The 20,148-nt window shown below is 49.2% G+C and overlaps 1 protein-coding gene across 4 annotated transcripts; it reads left to right on the top strand.

The window, feature by feature from the left end:
• The first annotated feature begins 19 nt into the window (after positions 1-19).
• TRAF1 (TNF receptor associated factor 1) lies at positions 20-19,709 on the top strand. 4 transcript variants are annotated; one of them, XM_050320310.1, is made up of 13 exons: positions 20-231; positions 5,981-6,189; positions 6,726-6,946; positions 8,389-8,569; positions 9,847-9,931; positions 11,375-11,473; positions 12,031-12,192; positions 14,333-14,401; positions 14,940-15,008; positions 15,480-15,917; positions 16,385-16,562; positions 17,101-17,249; positions 18,123-19,709. In XM_050320310.1, exons 2-13 carry the CDS (start codon positions 6,161-6,163, stop codon positions 18,336-18,338), a joined length of 1,896 nt encoding a protein of 631 aa, XP_050176267.1. In that variant the 5' UTR covers positions 20-231; positions 5,981-6,160; the 3' UTR covers positions 18,339-19,709. The 4 variants fall into 4 exon arrangements, with proteins under 4 accessions (XP_050176267.1, XP_050176266.1, XP_050176265.1 ...); XM_050320309.1 differs by having other exon boundaries at positions 8,389-8,602; positions 14,943-15,008; XM_050320308.1 differs by having other exon boundaries at positions 8,389-8,602.
• The last annotated feature ends 439 nt before the right edge of the window (positions 19,710-20,148 follow it).

Here is a 20,148-nt window from a genome sequence, read left to right as displayed (position 1 = left end):
GTGGCAGATGAAGGGCCAAATTCCCTGCTCCTGGCACAGCCCAGGCTGGCTCCCAGCAAATCTGAGGAGGGAGGTTCATCCAAAGCACAGTCGTTATTTTTTTACTGAAGAGCTGCCCAAAGAACTTTCAAATTCCTGTTTTCCCTCTCTCTTAGGAATGCCCTTGATCCAGAGCACTTAAGATGTGGAAAGAAGATAATCAGGGATGATGCAATGTTAAATTTTGGCTCTGTGAGTACTTCACTTTTTTTTTTTTAAATCCTACAAACCTTTCTAAGAAGCACAAAAAGATCCCCCTGTATCCAATAATTACTGGATATAAATTCAAATTGCAGGGAGAAGCACATGGAAAGGCTCAGGGAGGTTGTCCAGGCAGCTGACCAGGAAACATTTTTACTTCTGAAGGGGTAACTGTGTATTAGCAGACCTAATTCTCTCAAATGACAGGGAGCCTGCCCTGTTTTCACAGGTGACATTTAAGTTCTGTTGGCTACAAAGAGGCTGCATTGCTCCTGAACACCAGGAACCTCATTTAAAAATAACACATAAAAAATGCTGCATTAAGTATCAAATTGCTGCCCCTAATTTTAAAAATTTTAAAAATTCTCTAATCTCATCTGCTGGGTCTCTGTTTTTATCCAGGTTAACAATACCATTGGGATCAGTAAATACCTGTATTTTATAAGGACATTTTAACAGATTTTTAGCCACGTGGGAGGTGGCAATGGAGGAAGATTTGCCTTCCTTGTGTGCCACAGTGTGACTTTCACAGGAAAACCACTTAGGGAAAGGTGGATCTGTGAGTTCAGCTGATTTCACATGCAAATTATGTTGGCAGATTTCCAGGAGGGTCTAATTAACAGGACAAGAGAAGCTGGAAATGGATTTTAGAATCCCCTGCCATGGCTTTAGTGACCCTTGGTGGGAGAGTCCCAGGATTAATCCCAGCAAACCTGGGAATTCCTGGGATAATCCCTGCTGAGGGGACTCATGGAGAGATGGAGGTTGTTTCAGGACACACTCTGTCCTTCCACGTGGTTTCTGTTCCTGGGGTGGGGGGTTTATACATCCCATGTGCAACTCTCCAAACCTTCCAGGCTTTGAACCAGCAGCCAGGAGCTTTAGTTATTCCAGAGAAACAGGAATTCCAGGGCTGCATTCCTGCAGTGTTCCCAACCTCCCTGGCTGAGGGGACTGCTCTGTCCTGCAGCCCAAATTAATCCCCCCCAGCTCCTGGAGCACACAAGGCTGGCCTGGCCTGCACAGGGAATTTCTGAGAGCAGCACCCACCAAAGCCAATTAAATAAGTTTGGCCATTAGACTTCTATTCCTTTTTCATGGATTTCCTTTTGAATGAGAACAAAACCTCACCAGATGCCACTCCAGTGGGATTCTCCCTGAATGCTCCTGGCAGATGCAGGAGACCCAAACTGGTTGAATTCCTGACATTCTAACAATTCTAAGGGTTAATTCTATGTGTGAGCCTTTAGCTCTTTTAAAAATCGATATTTTTACCCATTTCCATTTGTATTTTACTGGCTTTTAGACAGCAAAGTGTCACAGAACGAGTTGGTTTCACTTGATCCGAGCTGGGAAGGGGCTTGAATAGCCCAAATTGCAGCCTCTGGTGCCCAGTGACACGTGAAGCTCACACTTTGAGCTGAAAGCTGCTGGGCTCTGCTTAACTGCTGGGATTAATTTGGGAAGGGAGCCAGAGAGTGCTTTTCTCTGGCCATTGTCCCACTGGCAGGACAGAAATGATTTTGTGGCTCTCATCATCTTCCAGGAGATCACCCCCAGCCCTCAGCAGCCCTCACCCACAGGAGTGCAGTGTCACAAATGCTCTGGAGTCAGGAATGCCCTGCAAGTTTATCAGAGGAATCCTAAATCCCTGCAGCAGGTTAATGGTGTGACAGCAGTGACTGTCACAGTTTTATTGGCTGGCCTGAAAACCTGCATTAAACACTGTGGGAAGGAGGAAAATGCTCAGGTGAGGCAGGAGGGTGCAAATCCAAATTACCACAAAATCTTCACGTTGTTGTGATGCTGCCCTTCCACCTGAGACCCTCCAGGAGAGCAGAATTGTTCACTTCACCCCACTGGGTGTGCTCAGTGCCTGGGGGCAGTGCAAAGCCAGAATATCCCCCCAGAATGACTTTCTAACCAGCAGTGAGGATGTTCAGTGTCAGAGCTCTCAGTCAGCAAGTGGGATCCTGCCTGGGGCAGAGAGCACAAAATCCTCAGACTGACTCCTTGCTATCATTGCTTTCCAGTTCAAAACTCCTCTCTTTTGAAATAAAAACCCTCCACCACCCATTTCCACAAACCGAGAGCTGTGGGATCTGCTGACAGGCTCTGCAGATCCATTTACAGCAGGGGGGGTGGAGAACACGAGGAAACACACAGGAAGGAAATCCAGTTTTGGTTTCCCTTTGGAGTGAGTATTACTTTGTAATTAAAAATAATCCCTCTCTGAGAGCTGCCACTTTCCATCCATCCCCATTTGTCTGCCTTGACCCCACAGGGGTTTCTGTTCAGCCTGTGGAAATGTTCCTGCTGGGGATGTCTCCCAGCAAAATGTGTTCCCAATCTCCTGCTGAATTCCTACAGCAGAACCCCCGGAGTTCTGGCAGGGCCCGCAGTTGTTTTCCAGTAAAACACCCACCTTAGAGCAGTTCCATGTGCTTCCAATTTTTGGAGATATTTAATAATGTTTTCATCTCTAATTAGAAGAAATCTCTGGCTTTGGCCCTGTGGCTCTCCTGGGAACCGAGGGTTTGGATTTGCCAGTTCCTGCATCGGGACAGAATTCCAGCCCTTTGCTTTTCAAGCCCTGAATGAACTCGGAATTTGGGCACATGTTGAAGCAGCAACTGATTTCCTGGAAAATACTGAGCTGAATTAAACACCACAACTGTCAGAAAAAGAACACTTAAGTTCAGAAAACAATAGCAGAGAAATCCTGAGTAAAGCTTGGTGCACTGAACCCTTTCTTTCCTATCCCAGGAAATTGTTGTTGCACACAGGGGGTCGTTTAGAAAATGCATTTCCCCACACTCAGAGCTGGAAGTCACGAAATGCAGATTATCCCTGAGGTGCTGTGGTTCAGGCCACAGTTCCTTTGTTTATTTGCTGCTTGACAACCAAAACTGCGACTTCTTTTGCGAGTGAAGTAAACAAAAAAAAGCTGTATTTGAATCAGCTGAGCTATCAGATTCCCCTTGCACTGGGCCAGTTTGTACCTGCTGAAAGGTGATTTACAGTTTAGAAACAGAAATTCTGCTGTTGGGGCCAGACTGGGCATAAATGGGATTTAAGTTGTTCACTCACTCCATGGCTGAGTTCTCTGTCTCTGCCAGGTTTCCTTCCTTATTTATAAAAGCAAAATGCCATAAAAAAAAGTCATTTTCACTGTCTAAATCATAAAATTTTCCATGAAACCCTTCTGCTGGAAGGTCCTAGAGAATATCCATGCCCAGGCTCTTGGTACAAATACATCTTCATTTGTGTCATTCCAAAAGTTTGGAGTCACCAATCTTTATTTTATTTCCTAAGCTTCTGTTTTGGTCAGGGATCTCAAACCCAAGATAGGATCCAAAGCCTCCTATGGGACCTGCAGTGTCCCCTGGGTGCAGGTACAAACAGACCTTGCAAGTTGGGGGGGTGGAAATCATTCAGGAAAATGAATCATGCTGGAAAATGCTCTTGGAAAGCTGAGCCTGGTGCTGTTACTCATCCCCCAACAGCCAAGTGAATTGTGGTCTCAGGGAGATGGAATCCAGTGCACAGTCTCCTCCTGCTTCTGTCATGTGCAAAACAACACCCAGACATCTCTTTTTTTATCTCTATTATTAGCAAAATCAGCAAATTCTGGAATGGGTTAATGGAGATTTACCAGGACCTTCCCTCTCCCCTCAATTCTTGTCATTAGTGAGAATTAATGAAGGCATTAATAAAGAGACCTGATACTTCATTTTCTCACTAATTAATCCCAGCCAATCCCACCGAGTTTTCTGATCACTCTTTCTTCCCCCACTGTGCAGGTGGCCTGAGCTGCCAATGGAATATCCACATTTTTTTTCCCAGCTGCTTTAGCCTCAAAAAGACACTGGATCTGAGCTTGTTTTTTCATGTCACATCCAGGGCTCTGGAGGAGAGTTTTGGCAGCTTCCCCCTGGGCACTGAGCCCGTTCCCAGAGTTCATTAAGAATGGAAATAAGCAGCAAAGAATTTTCCAGTTCAGCTCAGGCCCTGGGCACGTTCAGAGCAACAGAAACACGACCACGAGTGGGGCACCAGCCCTTGGTGTGGCCAGAGCCTCAACTGGGCAAACTGGCACCAACTGGGCCATGCTGGGCTCACCCCCCTGCTGTGGGGGGGAGTGACTGAGACAGGAGACCACCAGGAAGCTTCTTAGTGTGAAGAAGGAGTGCCTGGCTGCCCAAAAATCAGAGGCAGGCTCAGAAACCTCCTCGTGATTTCCTCTGAAATCCTTTCTGCTCGTAGGAAACCACTGTGACACACAGAAACACTCTCATTTTCTCTCTCCCCTTCAAGGGGGATTCCTTGGCTTGGCTTGTGGAAACTGCTTTAGTGAGGGACTGAAATGAGAGATTAGATGGGTAGATAGATAGATAGATAGATAGATAGATAGATAGATAGATAGATAGACAGACAGACAGACTGTCCATTTTTGGGTGCTTTTTCCCTGACAAATGCTGCAGAAGTGCTCCAGAGCATCTATTCTTTAGGGAGGAAAACAAAAAAAATCCCTAGGAAGCTGAGGATAATATTATCTTACAGAGAATATGATCTGGAAAAAATCCTGAGGCAGAGCAGGGCTGAGGAAAACCAAATTGATTCCTGATGTCTCTTGGAGGATTTGGGTCCAACTCTTCTGAAACTTAGTGGGAAACTTTCCTTCTCTTTAGTGGGAGCTGCTCCTCAGGGAATCCCCATAACAAATTAGTTACAACTGGGGGTAGACACAGGCAGAGAGGACTAAAACATGTAAAAAAGGTACAGAACTACTTAATAGCAGAGCTGTGAACAGGCAGGAATCTTGCCTTGGAGCACTCAGCTCCAGTTCTGGGACTGGAGCTGCTTGGAAAGTGAGTTTTCCTTCCTGTGCTTTACCAGTTTTTCAGGGTTTCCCAGGACAGGTGCACATTCCCAGGTCATTTATACTAACTGAAAATTAAGTTTTCATAGAATGAGACAGCTCTACTCAAGCATCTCTCTGGAATGCAACTATCAGCCCTGAAAATACTATTTACACTTGGATTACCACCTTTGTAACACGGAGCATCTGAGCCTAAATTCCTTTGGAAATGCTCTGTGAAATCTGCCACATTAAAAATCTCGAGCCCTTTGCTTCCTTTTAAAAGGTAATAATAAATAGATTGATACATTCCCTTATGAGCTTTTTTTTCCTTGGATATAGAAATGATCCTTCACCTGAAATAGTAACCCAGGGCCCTGCAATGCTGAGCACTGGGGAAATGGCTCTACATTTTAGTCTCTCTCAGAGCCACATCCTGTTTTCAGTTAACTGATCTCATCAAGGGGAAATCTAACAGAGGAAACCTCTCTAGCCTGGAAAGTACCAAACCTTATCTTGGGTTCCTGTGTGTAATTCAGCACCTCTGAAGGCAGAGCTGTCACAGCATCACAGAGACTGCTGAGAAGTCTCAGAGCGAGAGAAAAGGAGCGAACTGAGAGCCCAGGGAGCTGCCCCTTCATCCCCAAACAGAACCTGATCTTTCTAAAATTAACACCTCCCACCCCTTTATAGCCCCAAGGCTGAAAAAGCCACATCCAGAAATCTTTGAAGAACCCTGTCAGAAGATAACTCACTCACATCCTGGCAGAAACTGCCTGGCCCACGTGAACTTGCCAGGAATTTTAACCACCCTGATGAAAGCAAACGGTTCAGGCCCTGGGGACTGACTGAGCCAGCTGTGTCACACTTTTCTTCCAGACTGCAGGTGACACAGGGCCCTGGGGACTGCACTGCAGATCTACCTCTGGATCTACATCAGACCACCACCTACAGATAAGTGCACAGCCCAGAGAAGCAGAGAGAGGGAGGTGGAAATGAAGAGTCTATCTGAGCACACACAGCACAGGAAGGTGTCAGACTTCAAGCAAACACTCACTGATGTCCAACAGCCTCTCACAGAGCCACAGGTACCTGGAGGTGCTCTCTGCTGTCATTGCAGCCGAGTGAAGGCCCTAGAGAGCCACCTCTGCTTTGGATTTTTAATTTTCAGCAAGAACCCACCCTCAGGGATATTCCCCAAGTCTCCTTCACAAGGAAAAGCGAACAGATTTGCATCTGCCACCGCTTTTCTGACTGATTCCTCAGTCACAACTTAGACAAGGTGACAGCAAAGTGAGATTTCTCAGGGGAGAGGAGCACCTTCTGCTGAGAGTGAAACCTTCCTTTGTAGAATCTTTACTGCACTCTTAGAAGGATTTGCATCTCTTACTGAACTCCCCGGAGTTATCCCGTCACTCACAGCCCTGCATGAGTTACACACGATCTGCATTGAGGGGGGAGGCACAGCGGGGTTGCAGGGGGAGGTTTCCCGTAGGTCCCAAAGGGTCCCGTATTTGGGGCAGGGGGGGCTGTGCGGGGATATTTTGGGCTGTGACCACACTCTGGGCAGGCAGGACTTTCTGCCCGGGTCACCATGTCACACAGCACATCACCCCGCTCTCAGGAACCAGCCGCCAGCTTCTCCCTTTCGGCTGCGCCGGGGGAATTTACTCCTCGGGGCATTTCCTCGGCCACTTCCCCGTCCCCGCGGGCCGGGGCTGCGGCGGTGCCCGGAGCGGGGGAAGCCCCGCGGGCGCGGTTCGTGCTCCCCGCTCCTCCCGGCCGGGGCGAGGCAGCAGCGCCCGGATCAGAGCGAGCCGTGCCCGGGGGGAGCGCCGGGCCCAGGTACGGGGAGCGCCGGGGAGCGGGGCAGGGATGCGGGGCGGAGGGAGGGAGGGATGCGGGGCGGAGGGAGGGAAGGACGGAGGGATGAAGGGATGGAACCCACAACCCCCCTCCTCCCGCCGCGGGGATCCGCCCGCTCCCCCCCGGCCACACGGAGCGCCCCGGGGGCTGCCCGGGGGTCCTGCTGAGCTGGGATGGGGCCCCAGGGACCCCCCGAGCCGGGGCTGCGCCTTCCCCATGCCCGGGCTGGCTCTGAACGGGAACGCGGCCGCCAGCGGGGCAGGCTCGTGTGCCCCGGCCGGGGCTCCCAGCCCTGCTCCGCACCCCAAACCCAGCCCGGCCCCGCCGCGGCCCCACCGGGGCTCTGGGCCGGCTCTCAGGGCTGATGTGCCGGCTTGCAGGGCTCTGTGCCGGCTCTCAGGGCTCTGTGCCGGCTTTCAGGGCTCTGTGCCGGCTCTCAGGGCTCTGTGCCGGCTCTCAGGGCTCTTTGCCGGCTTTCAGGGCCGGCCCCGGCGGGTTCTGCAGCTCCGGCGTTCGCTGCAGAGCTCCCCCACCCCAAACCCCTGCAGAGGCCGTGGGGATGGGCTAAGCCAGGCCTTGGGAAACGCTGGTTGTTGTTCCCAAAGTGCTCAGCCCACAGGCCTGGCCGGCCCCAGGCAGCCTCGAGTCTTTTTTTTTGTTTTTTTTCAGGTTTATTAGTCAGTGTGGCTTCTGGTGATGCTGAGATAGGTTTTGGTATGGCACAGGAAAAAGATAGCTTTGTCAAGGCATTGTTACGATCAAACTGCACCGTGTCCCTGAGCAAAAACCTTCCTTGAACTTTCCAAGAGACACCAGAATCCGTTTTGGCTGCATTTCCAAAAATACCCCCCTGCCCAGCTCTTGTTACCCAAACCAAACTGGAGGTGCAGGACACCCTGGCTCCAGGTGTACCTGGGGAGAGCTCAAGTGTTAAGGATTTCTGGACTTGAGATTTCCTTTGTCATTTCACCAGTAGTTTTACAACTTCAGGAGAATCACTGTCAGTTGCTCAGTTTCTGTATCAGTGAAGGGAAATCACAAATTTTGGCTGCTGGGAAGTGAATGTGATTGGGGATTTACTCTACACGAAACAACTCGCTGCGATGGGGACCGGTGGGATTATGGCTCATCTTCCTACAAGCTAAAAACCTCTGGAAAGAAAACCGCCCAACCCCTCATTTTAATGCACTGCCCATTGTCACGCCGTGCTTGAGGGAAATTTTAGATCTGGGCAGTAATTTCCCGCTGGTACCAGCTCAAACCCCACTGTGACATTTAGTCAGAGCCAGTCACACACATCACTGTCACCGCTCTGGGCTGGAGCTGCTCGGGGACTTTGATGCCTGATACATCCTCTCACATCAAAGTGAGGATGTGTCTTGTCTGAGCACCTGCTTTTTTAACTGGCACTATTCCCCCAGCCCAGATGGCTGAGCACACCAGCAGGGGCCTGCAGGACCTGCCGGGCTCTTCTCCCGATGAAAACGAGTTTCCTGTTGGATACCCCACCAGCATCTGCCAGGATGTGCCTGGGCAGAAGTACCTGTGCAGCAACTGCAACAACATCCTGAAGAAGGCCCTGCAGACGCTGTGTGGGCACAGGTACTGCTCTGCCTGCCTCGCCTGGATCCTGCGGTACGTCCCTGGGCACGGCATTCCATGGATCCCAGAGCTCCCAGAGCTGCCACTGAGCTCAGGATGAGGCTGCAAGAGCTCCCAGAGCTGGCACTGAGCTCAGGGATGAGGCTGGGGCTCCAGGATCTCCCAGAGCTGGCACTGAGCTCAGGGATGAGGCTGGGGCTCCCAGAGCTGCCACTGAGCTCAGGATGAGCTCCAAGAGCTCCCAGAGCTGGCACTGAGCTCAGGGATGAGGATGGGGCTCCAAGAGCTCCCAGAGCTGGCACTGAGCTCAGGGATGAGGATCCAGGATCTCCCAGAGCTGGCACTGAGCTCAGGGATGAGGCTGGGGCTCCAAGAGCTGGCACTGAGCTCAGGGATGAGGATGGGGCTCCAGGATCTCCCAGAGCTGGCACTGAGCTCAGGGATGAGGCTGGGGCTCCAAGAGCTCCCCAGAGCTGGCACTGAGCTCAGGATGAACTCCAAGAGCTCCCCAGAGCTGTCACTGAGCTCAGGATGAACTCCAAGAGCTCCCCAGAACTGTCACTGAGCTCAGGGATGAGCTCCAGGATCTCCCAGACCTGGCACTGAGCTCAGGGATGAGGCTGGGGCTCCAGGATCTCCCAGAGCTGGCACTGAGCTCAGGGATGAGGCTGTGCCTCCCTGGCCCACAGTTATTTTACAATCTGGGAGAACTTTCCTTGCTGGATGCAGGATCCCCCCTGTCTCCTTCTTGTTCCCACCATGGAATGGGCAGGGTGGGTGCCAGGCCTGGTAGATGCCAGTTTTTCTATCTGTGACATAACAATTCTTGATTAACTGATTTAACCTCGATTTAATCCTTCCATGGGGCTTCTCAGTCCTTTGATAAGAGATGTTCAGGATTTTCACAGAATGTCTTATTGGTCTTTGTATTTGTCTTGGAAATGTCTGTGTTTTAAAGGACTTCAGTTTTTGTGTCACCTCCCCTACATGGGGTTCTTGCATAATTCATGAGACAAATAGTTTTCGATCTTTATTCTTGTTTATGATCCAGAGTGCTCTTCTTTCACTGGCACAGAGATAAATTTATGGGCCTAGTCCTGGTCTGGAAGAACAGAGAGCAGAGGTTTTTTATGTCAGGGGTTCAAGAATTGGCCCCCTCCTGAACTGTGGATTCTGAGTGGAAATTACAATTTCCATGGGTTTATTTGTGTCAGTGCCTCTACAAAGACCTCCCAAACTACAATGGTTTGCATTTCATTCTTGTTCCTTTTCACCAGAAACAGTAAAAATGCAATTTGCCAGAAATGTAAGGAGGAAGATCCCAACACTCTGAGTGAGGAAAGCCTGCTGGCAGAAGAAAGGGTGAGTTGTCATTAATTTATCATTAATTTATCATTATTTGGGCTGCCCTGGAGTCCTCACTGGACTGCAGTTGAGGAGGGGATAACATAAAATGTGATGGCAGCTCAGAGTTACACATTTTAACTTAGGCTTTAATCCTTTGGATTTCCCACCCTTTGTGATTCAGAAAAGTAAGAGCAGCCTCAGGACTTTCCCAGTCCTTGTTCTGCACTGTAAAATCCCACGCTCTGCCACAGAATTAACATTTTATTGCCTCACAGTAACTGGTGCTTTCCTACTCCTAATAAGATGTCTGAGCTGTTACTTATTATCCTTAGGAAGCATTTTCATGGATTTTCCAACCTCATGGCTTCTTGTGCCCTTCAAACATGGAGCTGAACGTAGGGATTGATAAAATCCATGTCCTGGAAAATGTTTTATCTGTAATTTACTGGCACAGATCTCTTGGTGGGGGGTTCTTCTTCAGGTAAATTGCTGTGCTTTTCCACATCCCAAACACAGCCTGGGTCACAGGGCCCAGCCCCAGCTTGCCTTCTCCCCTCCTTTCCCATTAAATTCAGGAATATCAACAGACTGCATTTGTCAGGGGAAAATGAAACCAGATAGGCAGTAAATAAAAGACAAAGCTTAGGAAGTGGCTGCAGCAAAATAACGAATCTGCTGTTGGTGCTGAGCTTGGTGACACCTCAGAAAAATCCCTCAAACTGTATTGAAATATGGGCGTGATTTGGAAATCCTTCCCTCCCTGTGTTTGTAAACTTTCTTCCTCCCGGCTCCAGCCCCGTGTGTTCCATGGGATATTCGCCCTCCTCTGGGCTGGAATTGCCTCCAGAGCACCCAAAAAAACCTCGTTCCTGTGTCAGGGCACCTCTTTTAATCGCTCGGGATGTACCACTAACAGTGACACATTTCCTGATTCACGGAACGAGCGCGCAGCTTCTCAGGGGTGACAAAACACCAAAATCTACACAGTGCAAAAAATAAACACCCCCTCCCCACCCCAAACCACCCCCACGGGGGTCACGTTTCTGTTCTTTAGTGCCCAGTAAATGGAAACAGCCCCGCGTGAGCGATGCGCTCTCCGCAGAGCCTTGAGGTGTTAATGACCTCCACAATTAACTGCACTCATTAAGCCACCCCGCAGTCGCGATCCTGTCAGCACTTTTGTTGCACGGGACGCATTTCGTGCTTCTGGAAGAAGGAAAGTAAAATAAGAGCTGGGGCGGGTGGGGCGTCTTTTCAGTGAATTTGTAACACATCAAATTGGTTTTTTAACAAGAAGAAATGATTTAATAATTATTTGGGTTTCTGCTACACGAAGATTTAACTTGCTGGGTTACAGAGGCTTATGGCAGTAAGGTTATAAAAATAAAGGATAATCAAAAGAAATTATTATTTTCTGACCACTGGATTTTTTTTGTCCTTACTCTGTTTATTTTCCAGGCTTTTGGTGATGCTGCCATCAATAAAGAGATTTCTGAACTCAAAGTCCACTGTGTGACCCTCGGGTGCAGCTGGTCTGGTATCATGAAAGATTTTGAAGTATGTTAGAAGACAGTTTATTTAGATTAACGTAAAATCTTACTTAAAAGGGGGACAGAGAGACAATGAAAGCAGGTTCTCAGCAAACCCAAATTAATGCAGCATCATCAGCATCAGCGACAGCACTGGGATTTATACCAACAAAATATCTAGAAACAAACCTTCATCCTCCTTTTCAGGCTGATCTGCCCCAGGTAACATCTTTAAATGGGCAAGATTTGGGAATCTGCCATGCAAGTTAGAATAGTGAGTACAAGGGGAAGGCTGGGACCAGTGTTGTGTGGTATTGTTAGAGGGGCAGTTCAAGGCACACCTCGTGTTCGAATTTCCCAAAAGCTCTTTGGTTTTGGCTTTGGCTTTTTTTTTAAATTGAGAATGGACCAAAAAATCCCCAGTAAAGTTGGTGAATTTTTCCCCAGTAATCATCTCCCAGCTCTGTGCAGTGGGACTTTACCCAAGCTCAGAAGAAATGCAGCTCAGGGCTCTGGGCTGCCAGAACAGGGACTATTTACAGAGAGAGGTGAATCAGCAGTTGCTTTTTAACTTTTGACTTCCAGGAGCATCAGAGCTTATGTGAATATGCTTTAATCCCTTGTCACACTGGTTGTGGGCACGTGGTGATGAGGAAAAAACTGGCAGACCACTTGGAAAATGGCTGTGTCAATAATGTGACGGTGTGTCAGCGGTGCCAGCGCAGCTTGTCCAGCTCTGAGTACCAAGTAAGGACATTTCTCTCTCAATTTAGGGCTTTATACTGTTATCTTAAATTACCTATCGTGCCATTTTCCCACCCTGATTTCACTGCACTTGGAGGATATTTAATTTTTCTGAGTTTGGTGATTTTTTCCAGCAGAAATGAGCTGGGTGCTGGAGGGGAAGATGAGCTGGATGTGATAATCTGCTTCCCCAAAGAGGGCAGTGCCTCTGTGCTCTCCCAGGGCTGGGGCAGCCCATCTTTTAGCTCTGGAAAGAAAACCCCAATCCCTCATTTTCAGTGTCTCAGAGTCAGTATGAGGTAGGGGAGAAGCAGAGCAGCACTGGCAGTGGCAGGGAAGAGATCTTGGAAGTGGCTGGAATTTTATTCAAACTAAACCCACCCACACTTGTAAGGCAGGACTGTCAGATATCATTCCTGTTGGGTACAGTCAGGTACAATCCCCAAATCATCAGCAGGGGGTCAATAATAGACCAGGAAGATCATACTCTGAATCTGCCACAAAGTTCCCAGTGAGTAGTTACAGCTTTTATCTTATTTGCTCAAAATAATGAATATTGTTCCCTCCAAATGATTTAACAAGAATAATTAATTGCCAGCCTTGGACTTTTGTCCTGGGATGGGGGCAGAGTGATCCAAGACCCACCTGGCAGGAGGGCTGGGAATATTCTGAAGGTGTAAATAGCAGTGAGCAATAAATGAGCAGTGAATGAGCAGTGAGCTCTGCATGTCCAAACTGCCCCAAACTGCTGCCTTTCCACGGCTTGGGCTGTGAGATTTATTCAACAAGGGTGGGAACAGTGGGAATGGGGTGGAAATCAGGTGCTCTGCTAAACCTGCTCCTTGGGCAGCTCTTCCATGTGCTCCTCACCCCTTATCAAGTCCTCCAGAGCAAGAGGAACACCTGGATCCAGGCAGATCCTCCCCGAGCTCCATCCAGCGTGTTTTCCAGCCTAAACACCAGAAGGTGGCAACACTCAGTCCCTCTCAGCTCTCTGCGAGCTCAGGGCTGGAGGGGGAAGCCTGAGCCGTGGGTGCTCCCGAGCACCTTTCTCCTCTCCCAGCTCTGGTTCCTCAGCTCCGCCCCAGCCCCTCCACCTTCCTCGCTCCGGAGCTCTTTTCCTCCCACTCGTTCCGCTCCGCCGCCACCTCATGAAGTTTTTGGTCAGGAAACCTTGGCAACCGAGCAGGGGGGTTGGCCTGGAGATTGTTGCTTTTCTTTCTCTGCCTCCTTTGGTGTTTGTGAAATTGGAGTGTTGCTGGTTGCACGCTCTATTTTATTAACCTTGCAGCGGAGTGGCTGAAGAATTGGGATTATTTGTGTGTGTTCCCTGTGCCCACAGCCCTCTGGGAGCACACAGGAGCTTTTGGGGCACTGCTCTCCCTCTCTCCAGCTCACACACTCAGCTGTGGCTCTTGTGATTTTTGCATTTCTCTATTTTATAGAAATTTCCCTCCAGGCCTTCCCCCCTCGAGGTCTGAAGTGATCTCCCTCAGATCGGGGATCTGAAGGAGTGAAAGAGCAGAAAGGGAGGAAATAAAGGCATATTTTGTGCAACAGCAAGAATAAAGAGTGTTAAAAACTGAGTTAGAGAAAATCCTGTGAGTGCATTTGTGAGAACCAAAAAGAGAGACTTCAGGACTGGTATGAAGAGGAGTTAATTAAGATTAAAGATTAAAGTCAGTCCCCCCTGAGCAATGTGAATGGAGAGCTGACAGTTGCTGTGTTAAATACAGATATTCCAGCTATGGATCAATGGCAGGGGAATCCCCTTACCCTTCCTGCAGCCAGGAATGGCAGGAAGCCTCCTGTTGGTGGTGATGCACTTTGCATTAACACACCATGCCGGAAAATTTGGATTCCAGCCTCCAAAATGTGCATAAGCAGGGTGGAAGAAGGGTCTGCACATCGAGCAATCTCTATGAAGTCAATGCAGGAAGAGTTTATATTTGGATTTGATTTACATTTGAGCTTCCTGTTCTTGAACTTGTTTATATTTTTATATATATATATATGTATGTATATATTTGAATTTCCTGTTCTGTAGTAACTGGCCAGCCTTGTGTCCAGTATCCAGGGGGAGACCTTGTAGGCCAAGAATTTAATCCTGTGCTGAATTCTTTTCCTCTGGTTTTAATGGCAGGAACACTCCTGTGAAGACAATTTGTGTAAGGAACAAAACCACCTGCAAACAGAAACACCCGAGGAAAAGGTGGGTAAAAGAGGAGTGGCTGCAACGCAGTTTTATTTCAATTAATAAAATTATCACTTGTTCATGTTGATTAAAGAGCATCTGAGAACACCTTCAGGTACAGCAGTTGTATCTGGGTGCTCTTTACAACCCCTGCCTTCTCTTCCCTGCTCCCACAATTAACTTTGGTGAATTATCTTCATTAATGATATAAAATGGGGAAATACTTGTTTCCTCTCACATACTCAGGGAGACCCCCACGAGCAAAAGGGGAGTGTGCAGGGCAGGGTATTTGAAGCATCTTCTTTATGAAGAGTTGGGGTTTGTTAAATTCTGTTGTGTCATTATGGGGTCTGTTGGGTGCATATTTCACTGTGCAAGAAACTTGCAATCAGCCACCTCTTCATTGATTTACCATCGATTTTCAGAGCTGGTTGGACACTGTGTTGATGCCTTGACTTGAGTGAATCTGATTTATGGCTGCTGGGATTGTGACCTAGGGGAAAAAAAGAATCACTTCCAATTGATATTTGATTATTTTCTCTCTTTTTTTTCCCAACAGAGCCTCTCTACACCCTCAGCCCCCAAGGGTGGGTGTCTCTTCTCTGAAGTGGGCTGTTCATTTAGGGTGAGTCCCTTCAGGAAGGTCCCAAATGTTCCACTCTGGTTTGGGTCTTCCCTTCAGGGTTATATCTCCTAAAACAGAAGCAGCTCTTTGCATTTTAGTTGCCTTGTCTCCTCTTTTGTGCACAGTTTAGTTTGTTAAATATTGCCTGACCTGGGAATCGTGCTGGGACTCTGCCTGGCATCCTCTTTAATACCAAAATTGCCACCAATTTTTTGTGTAGCACATGTAAATGCTTAGACTTGATGATCTTAAAGGTCTTTCCAGCCTCAGCAGTTCTGTGACTCTACACGTGCAGCCTAAGCTTGGAGGGCCTCCTGTGCCTCCTCTGATGGCAGCAGATGTAGCTGCACCTGCAGCCTGCAGCTTTTCCACCTCTGTCTCTCCCCAAAAGCCACAGGAACGCTGGGTTTGGCCCCGCCCCAACCACAGGGTGGGCACAGAGGGTGCATTGACCGTGTCCCCTTCTTCCAGGGAAGCAAAGAGAAGGTGAAGGAGCACGAGAAAGCTGCAGTTGGGGCACACTTGCTGCTGCTGCTGCAGCACCTGAGGCAGCTGGAGGGAACCCTGTGCTCTGCTGCCAAGGCTGCCCACAGTGCCACCCCCCAGGCAGAGCTGAACGGGAACAGGGCAGGAAAAGGCATCTCCAGCCTGCAGATGCCAGCAGGGCTGGGCACATGGGGGGATCTGGAAGTGGACTGTCTCCCTGGAGCTTCTGTTTCTGAGGATGAGTCTGCCCTGCAGCAGCTGGTGAGGGAGAAAGTGGTTTCTGAGCTGGAGAACAAGCTGCAGGTGTTTGAGAACATCGTGGCAGTGCTCAATAAGGAGGTGGAGAGCTCCACCCTGGAAATCATGGCCTTCCGCAGGCAGAGCGAGCTGGACCAAAACATCATCCGAGGCCTCGAGCTGAAGGTAAATAGTTCCAATCAGGATTGTCAATGTTTTTGTTCTGTAGCCAGCAAATATTGACAGGTAGCAGTGAGAGGGATCAGGGCAGGGAGTGTGAGCTGGGAAGTGTCAAGTTCTGGACACATCTATGGGATCCTGTTGTTGTTTTGGATACATTTTGAAGTGGGGATCTCTCTTATTTGTTCTCTAAATCCACATTTAGGTACCCAGACGTTCCTGAAGCTTTTGAGTGTTCAGAGTTTGCCAGCATCAAACTGTGAGCAAGCCAGGCAGTTGTTTAATTGACTGATCCCCTTACAGCAGCAGTTTGCCTGGAGGCCCCAACAGCCATCCACCCGCTTGTTTTGACACAGAGCTGTCACTTAGGAAGAAATCAAAGGAGAATTTCCAAAAAGGAGCGCTCTCAGCTGCTCCTGCAGCACAGCCAGGAGAGGGAGGGGGGTGGCTGAGAACCGATTTGTTTCGTGCAGATCGCGGAGCTGCAGCGGTGCCTGACGCAGAAGGACGCGGGGCTGAGCAGCCTGCACAAGAGCCTGCTGTTCTCAGAGCAGGCCTCCTACGATGGCACCTTCCTCTGGAAGATAACAGACGTGGGCAGGAAGCTCCAGGACTCCGTGACTGGCAGGACAATGGGGTTGTACTCACCAGGTAAAGCACAGGGTGGGGCTGTGTTGATGCAAACCCTCATTTCTCCGAGCGCCGCTCCTTTCCGCTGCTCCTTCCAAACAGCTCCTTAATCCAAGATGCTGTCTGGGCAAAGACCTGTAATCTGGCTTTTCCAAAGGGTTGTGCTCTGTTCTGGGCTCTCCTTCTGCAGTTTGCCCTCCACCACAGCTACCTGCAGTGTCATTTGCTGGATCCCTCCGTCCCAATCGACAGCACGATGGCTGTGGCACCACAGGGCTTCCTGCTGCAGCTCTTTCCCACGTGGGAAGTAATTGGATTAGGGAAAATACACTTGTGTGGCTAATAACAGGTAATTTTCACCCAGGCATGAGGCACTAAAAGGATTCCAACCCCTGGAATTTCATTGCTTGTAATCTCCAGGGGGGACTGATTTGTGTGCTCTCCTCCCTGCCAGAGCAAAACACGGCACACGCCACCTTTTCCCACCTGCCAGAAACACTCAGCAGGTCTTCCTGTTTTTCCAGAAGAGGCTTTATTAACAAAGAATTCTGCTTTTCAGCTTTCTACACTGCGAGGTATGGCTACAAGGTGTGTCTGAGGGTGTATCTGAACGGGGATGGCACAGGGAAAGGGACCCACCTGTCCCTGTTCTTCGTGGTCATGAAAGGAGACTATGACGCTTTGCTCCCCTGGCCTTTCAGGCACAAGGTAAGAAAGGAAACCTTCCCATGCCTAAACCCACTGCTTGTCCCTGTCAGCACAGGGGGACTTCTTCTCTGGTTAGTGGAAGCTGGACTGTTTTCCCATTTCCCCCTCTGAAGGCCAGCCTGGAATCCTGGGTGATAATTTGTCTCTGAGGGAATTTGCTGCCTGAAGGTGTCAGAAGGGTGAGAGTTCACCTTACAAAGGTGCCACAGATGTCTCATGTGATCCTGGTCTGATAATGGCAACACTGGTTAGAAAGGCAGTAAAAAACCTGGCAGGGCCTGACCTCTGCTCTGTGTGTGGTAATAATTCCATAAGCCTTTCATATAAATAGCTTTAAATAGCTTAGCTGCCAGTTAGCAGCCAAAAGAATGGAAATCAGAGTTCCCAATCTTCACTGTATTAAAAGATTGTTACATACCTTTCATATTTAAAGCTGAAGAACAGTGAGTTAACAAAAGGGGTAATGAGATGGGGAGATTCTCTACTGATACTTAGGTTGTGTCTTTTCCATATTTGTGCCCAGGCAACTGAGCTGTTTCTTCTGATTCCAAACCACAACAACAGAGCAAATGTAATGAGTGTAACCAAACCCAGGCTTTGTTTAAGCTGTCAGGAGAGAGGAAAAAAACCCCTTTGCACTGCTCAGTTCTCTCCCAAGCCACAATTCCTTTCTTGATTTAATTTAACTTTGTTCTCGGGGTGGCAAAGTTTTAAAGGTCTCATCTGGGAACTGTTACAACCTCCCGTGGTTCCCACGAACTGACCTTGGCTGGAAACGCTGGGCACAGTTCGTGTTTCACTATCAGTTAAACTCCTGCCCCTGGGGTGTCCTGGCTTTATTTTCTCACTCCAGTAACCATCCCTGTCTCCCAGGTGACGTTTATGTTGCTGGACCAGAACAACAGGGAGCACGTCATCGACGCCTTCCGGCCCGATTTGGCGTCCGCGTCCTTCCAGCGGCCGCTGCACGACATGAACGTGGCCAGTGGCTGCCCCACCTTCCTGCCCCTGGCCAAGCTGCAGTCCCCCAGGCACGCCTACGTCAAGGAGGACACGCTTTTCCTCAAGTGCATCATAGAAACCAACTAGAGGATCTTGGCATCTGGGGGATCCCCACCCAAAAAGCCGCCGGTTTGGAGGCCTCGTGCGGGTTTTCGGGCGCACGCGAAGCCCGCTCGTGTCACCTGGAGGATCCCCCTGTGCTGCAGATGCCAAGGGGCTTCCCCCAGTGCCCACGGGATGGGATTATCCCACCCAGACAGCCGCTCCTCCCTGTGGGGGTGTTGGTTCCATCACCCCCAGCCCGTCTGGGGGGGTCTGTGGAGAAAGCACCGCTCTCCCTCACACCCAGCCCGGCCGGGGTTCCTGGCAGGGACTGAGGCTCAAATCCCTTGGATTGCCAGGTTTGGGGGGTGCAAGGGGGAAGCTGAGCATTCCCATCCTCTGGCAGCACCGTGGCACGTGCAGCTCCCTGTGCAGGAGGCACAGAGTCCTGGGAGAGCTGCACCTGCAGCCCCAGGGTGGGATTCTGGCTCTTCCCAGCAGGACCAAGGGCAGGTTCCTCCCCCTGAGGTGTCCCTGCTCGTGGGGCAGCACTGGTGGCTCCCCTCCCTGCCCTGGGGGATTTCTCCCTTTCTTTATTTTGGACCTGTGTTTGTGTGCCCTGGAGACAGAGCTTGTGCTGCAGCAGCAGCAGGGACCAGATCACCCCGTGCCTTGGGGGAATTACTCCTGGGTTTCCAGAGGAGCTGTTTGATTTTCCTGATTTTCCCATTGCAGATCTGGAGCTCTGGGGTTTGGAAACCCCTGGAAACCCAGAGCTCTGCTCCAGGCAGGACAGGGATCCCTCAGTGGCTTTGAACTCTCCAGTCACTTCTTGAACCTTCCAGGCAAGTGACTTATTGGAAATTATTGATTTTTTTTTTTTACTACTTTTTTTCACATGCTCTGATGTTTCAGTCTTTTCACACCCTGAAACAGAAGTAACTGCAGAAATGGGTTTTCCTTTTTTTTTTTTAATAGAAGTAAGAAATTAATAATTATTTTTTTTTAATATGCAAGAGCAGCTTGGCACTGTCTGGATGTGTGCAAAACCTCTCATTTCTATCTTGACAGCATCCTTTAAAATAATTAGTTGTGATAAAGTATCACATTTCCAAAACACCCACCCCATAAACAAATATTTATCAAAGCTTGTTTGGGAAGAAACTGGATATTCTTTGCCATCACAGACACACAGTCTCTCTGCCTGTCTGTCTTTTCCTCTATTCAATATTTAAAGTGTCTTTCAAGGACAGAAAGTTATTTTTCCAGCCCCTGTAACCACACTGGGGTCATTTGCCTAAAAATATTCTGCTTCTCATGGCTGTATCACTGTGGCAAGTGCTGTATTTATTACAATCAGTCATATTTTCTTACCATTTTATTTATTTCCTGAATAAAGCTCAGTAACTTAGGAAAGGTTTGGGTGTTATTTTCCCTGTAAAAGAGGGAGATGTGCTGATGGGGTTTGTTACAGAAAAAGCTGAGCTGTGCTCCAGCTCTTTCCTTCTTCCTGGGGGAAGGAAAGTCTCTTTGGAGCTCAGGAACCACAGCCATGCCCAGAACATCCATCCCCCTCCAACCTGCCCAGCTGGCAGAGCACTCCCAGGCTCGTCGTGTCCCCAGCACAGAGCAAAGAGGAGCTGAATTCCAAAAAAAAAAAAAAGGCGGAGATGGATCAAATCCACGCTAAATAAACAAAAAAGGACGTGAAACCCAACGCCTGCTGCTCTTCCTTCCAGAGGCACAGCTGGCACAGAGCAGCCCAACGTCACCTCGGCCCCAGGGCTGGATCAGCATCCTCGGGAAGGGCTCCAAGGAGCTCGACCTGCCCCCCGGAGCCAGAGCATTACACGGC

Source organism: Myiozetetes cayanensis, unplaced genomic scaffold, assembly GCF_022539395.1.
Source record: "Myiozetetes cayanensis isolate MyiCay16 unplaced genomic scaffold, myiCay2020 scf23, whole genome shotgun sequence".
Lineage (NCBI taxonomy): Eukaryota > Metazoa > Chordata > Aves > Passeriformes > Tyrannidae > Myiozetetes > Myiozetetes cayanensis.
This window is presented reverse-complemented; position numbering and strand designations above follow the sequence as displayed.

Excerpts from the sequence above, each read along its gene's own strand:
- TRAF1 (XM_050320308.1), top strand. The coding sequence starts at position 6,161 with ATGTCCAACAGCCTCTCACAGAGCCACAG. Across the intron at positions 9,932-11,374 it reads GCCTGCTGGCAGAAGAAAGG|GCTTTTGGTGATGCTGCCAT; the intron begins GTGAGTTGTCAT and ends TTTATTTTCCAG. Across the intron at positions 16,563-17,100 it reads AATGGGGTTGTACTCACCAG|CTTTCTACACTGCGAGGTAT; the intron begins GTAAAGCACAGG and ends TCTGCTTTTCAG.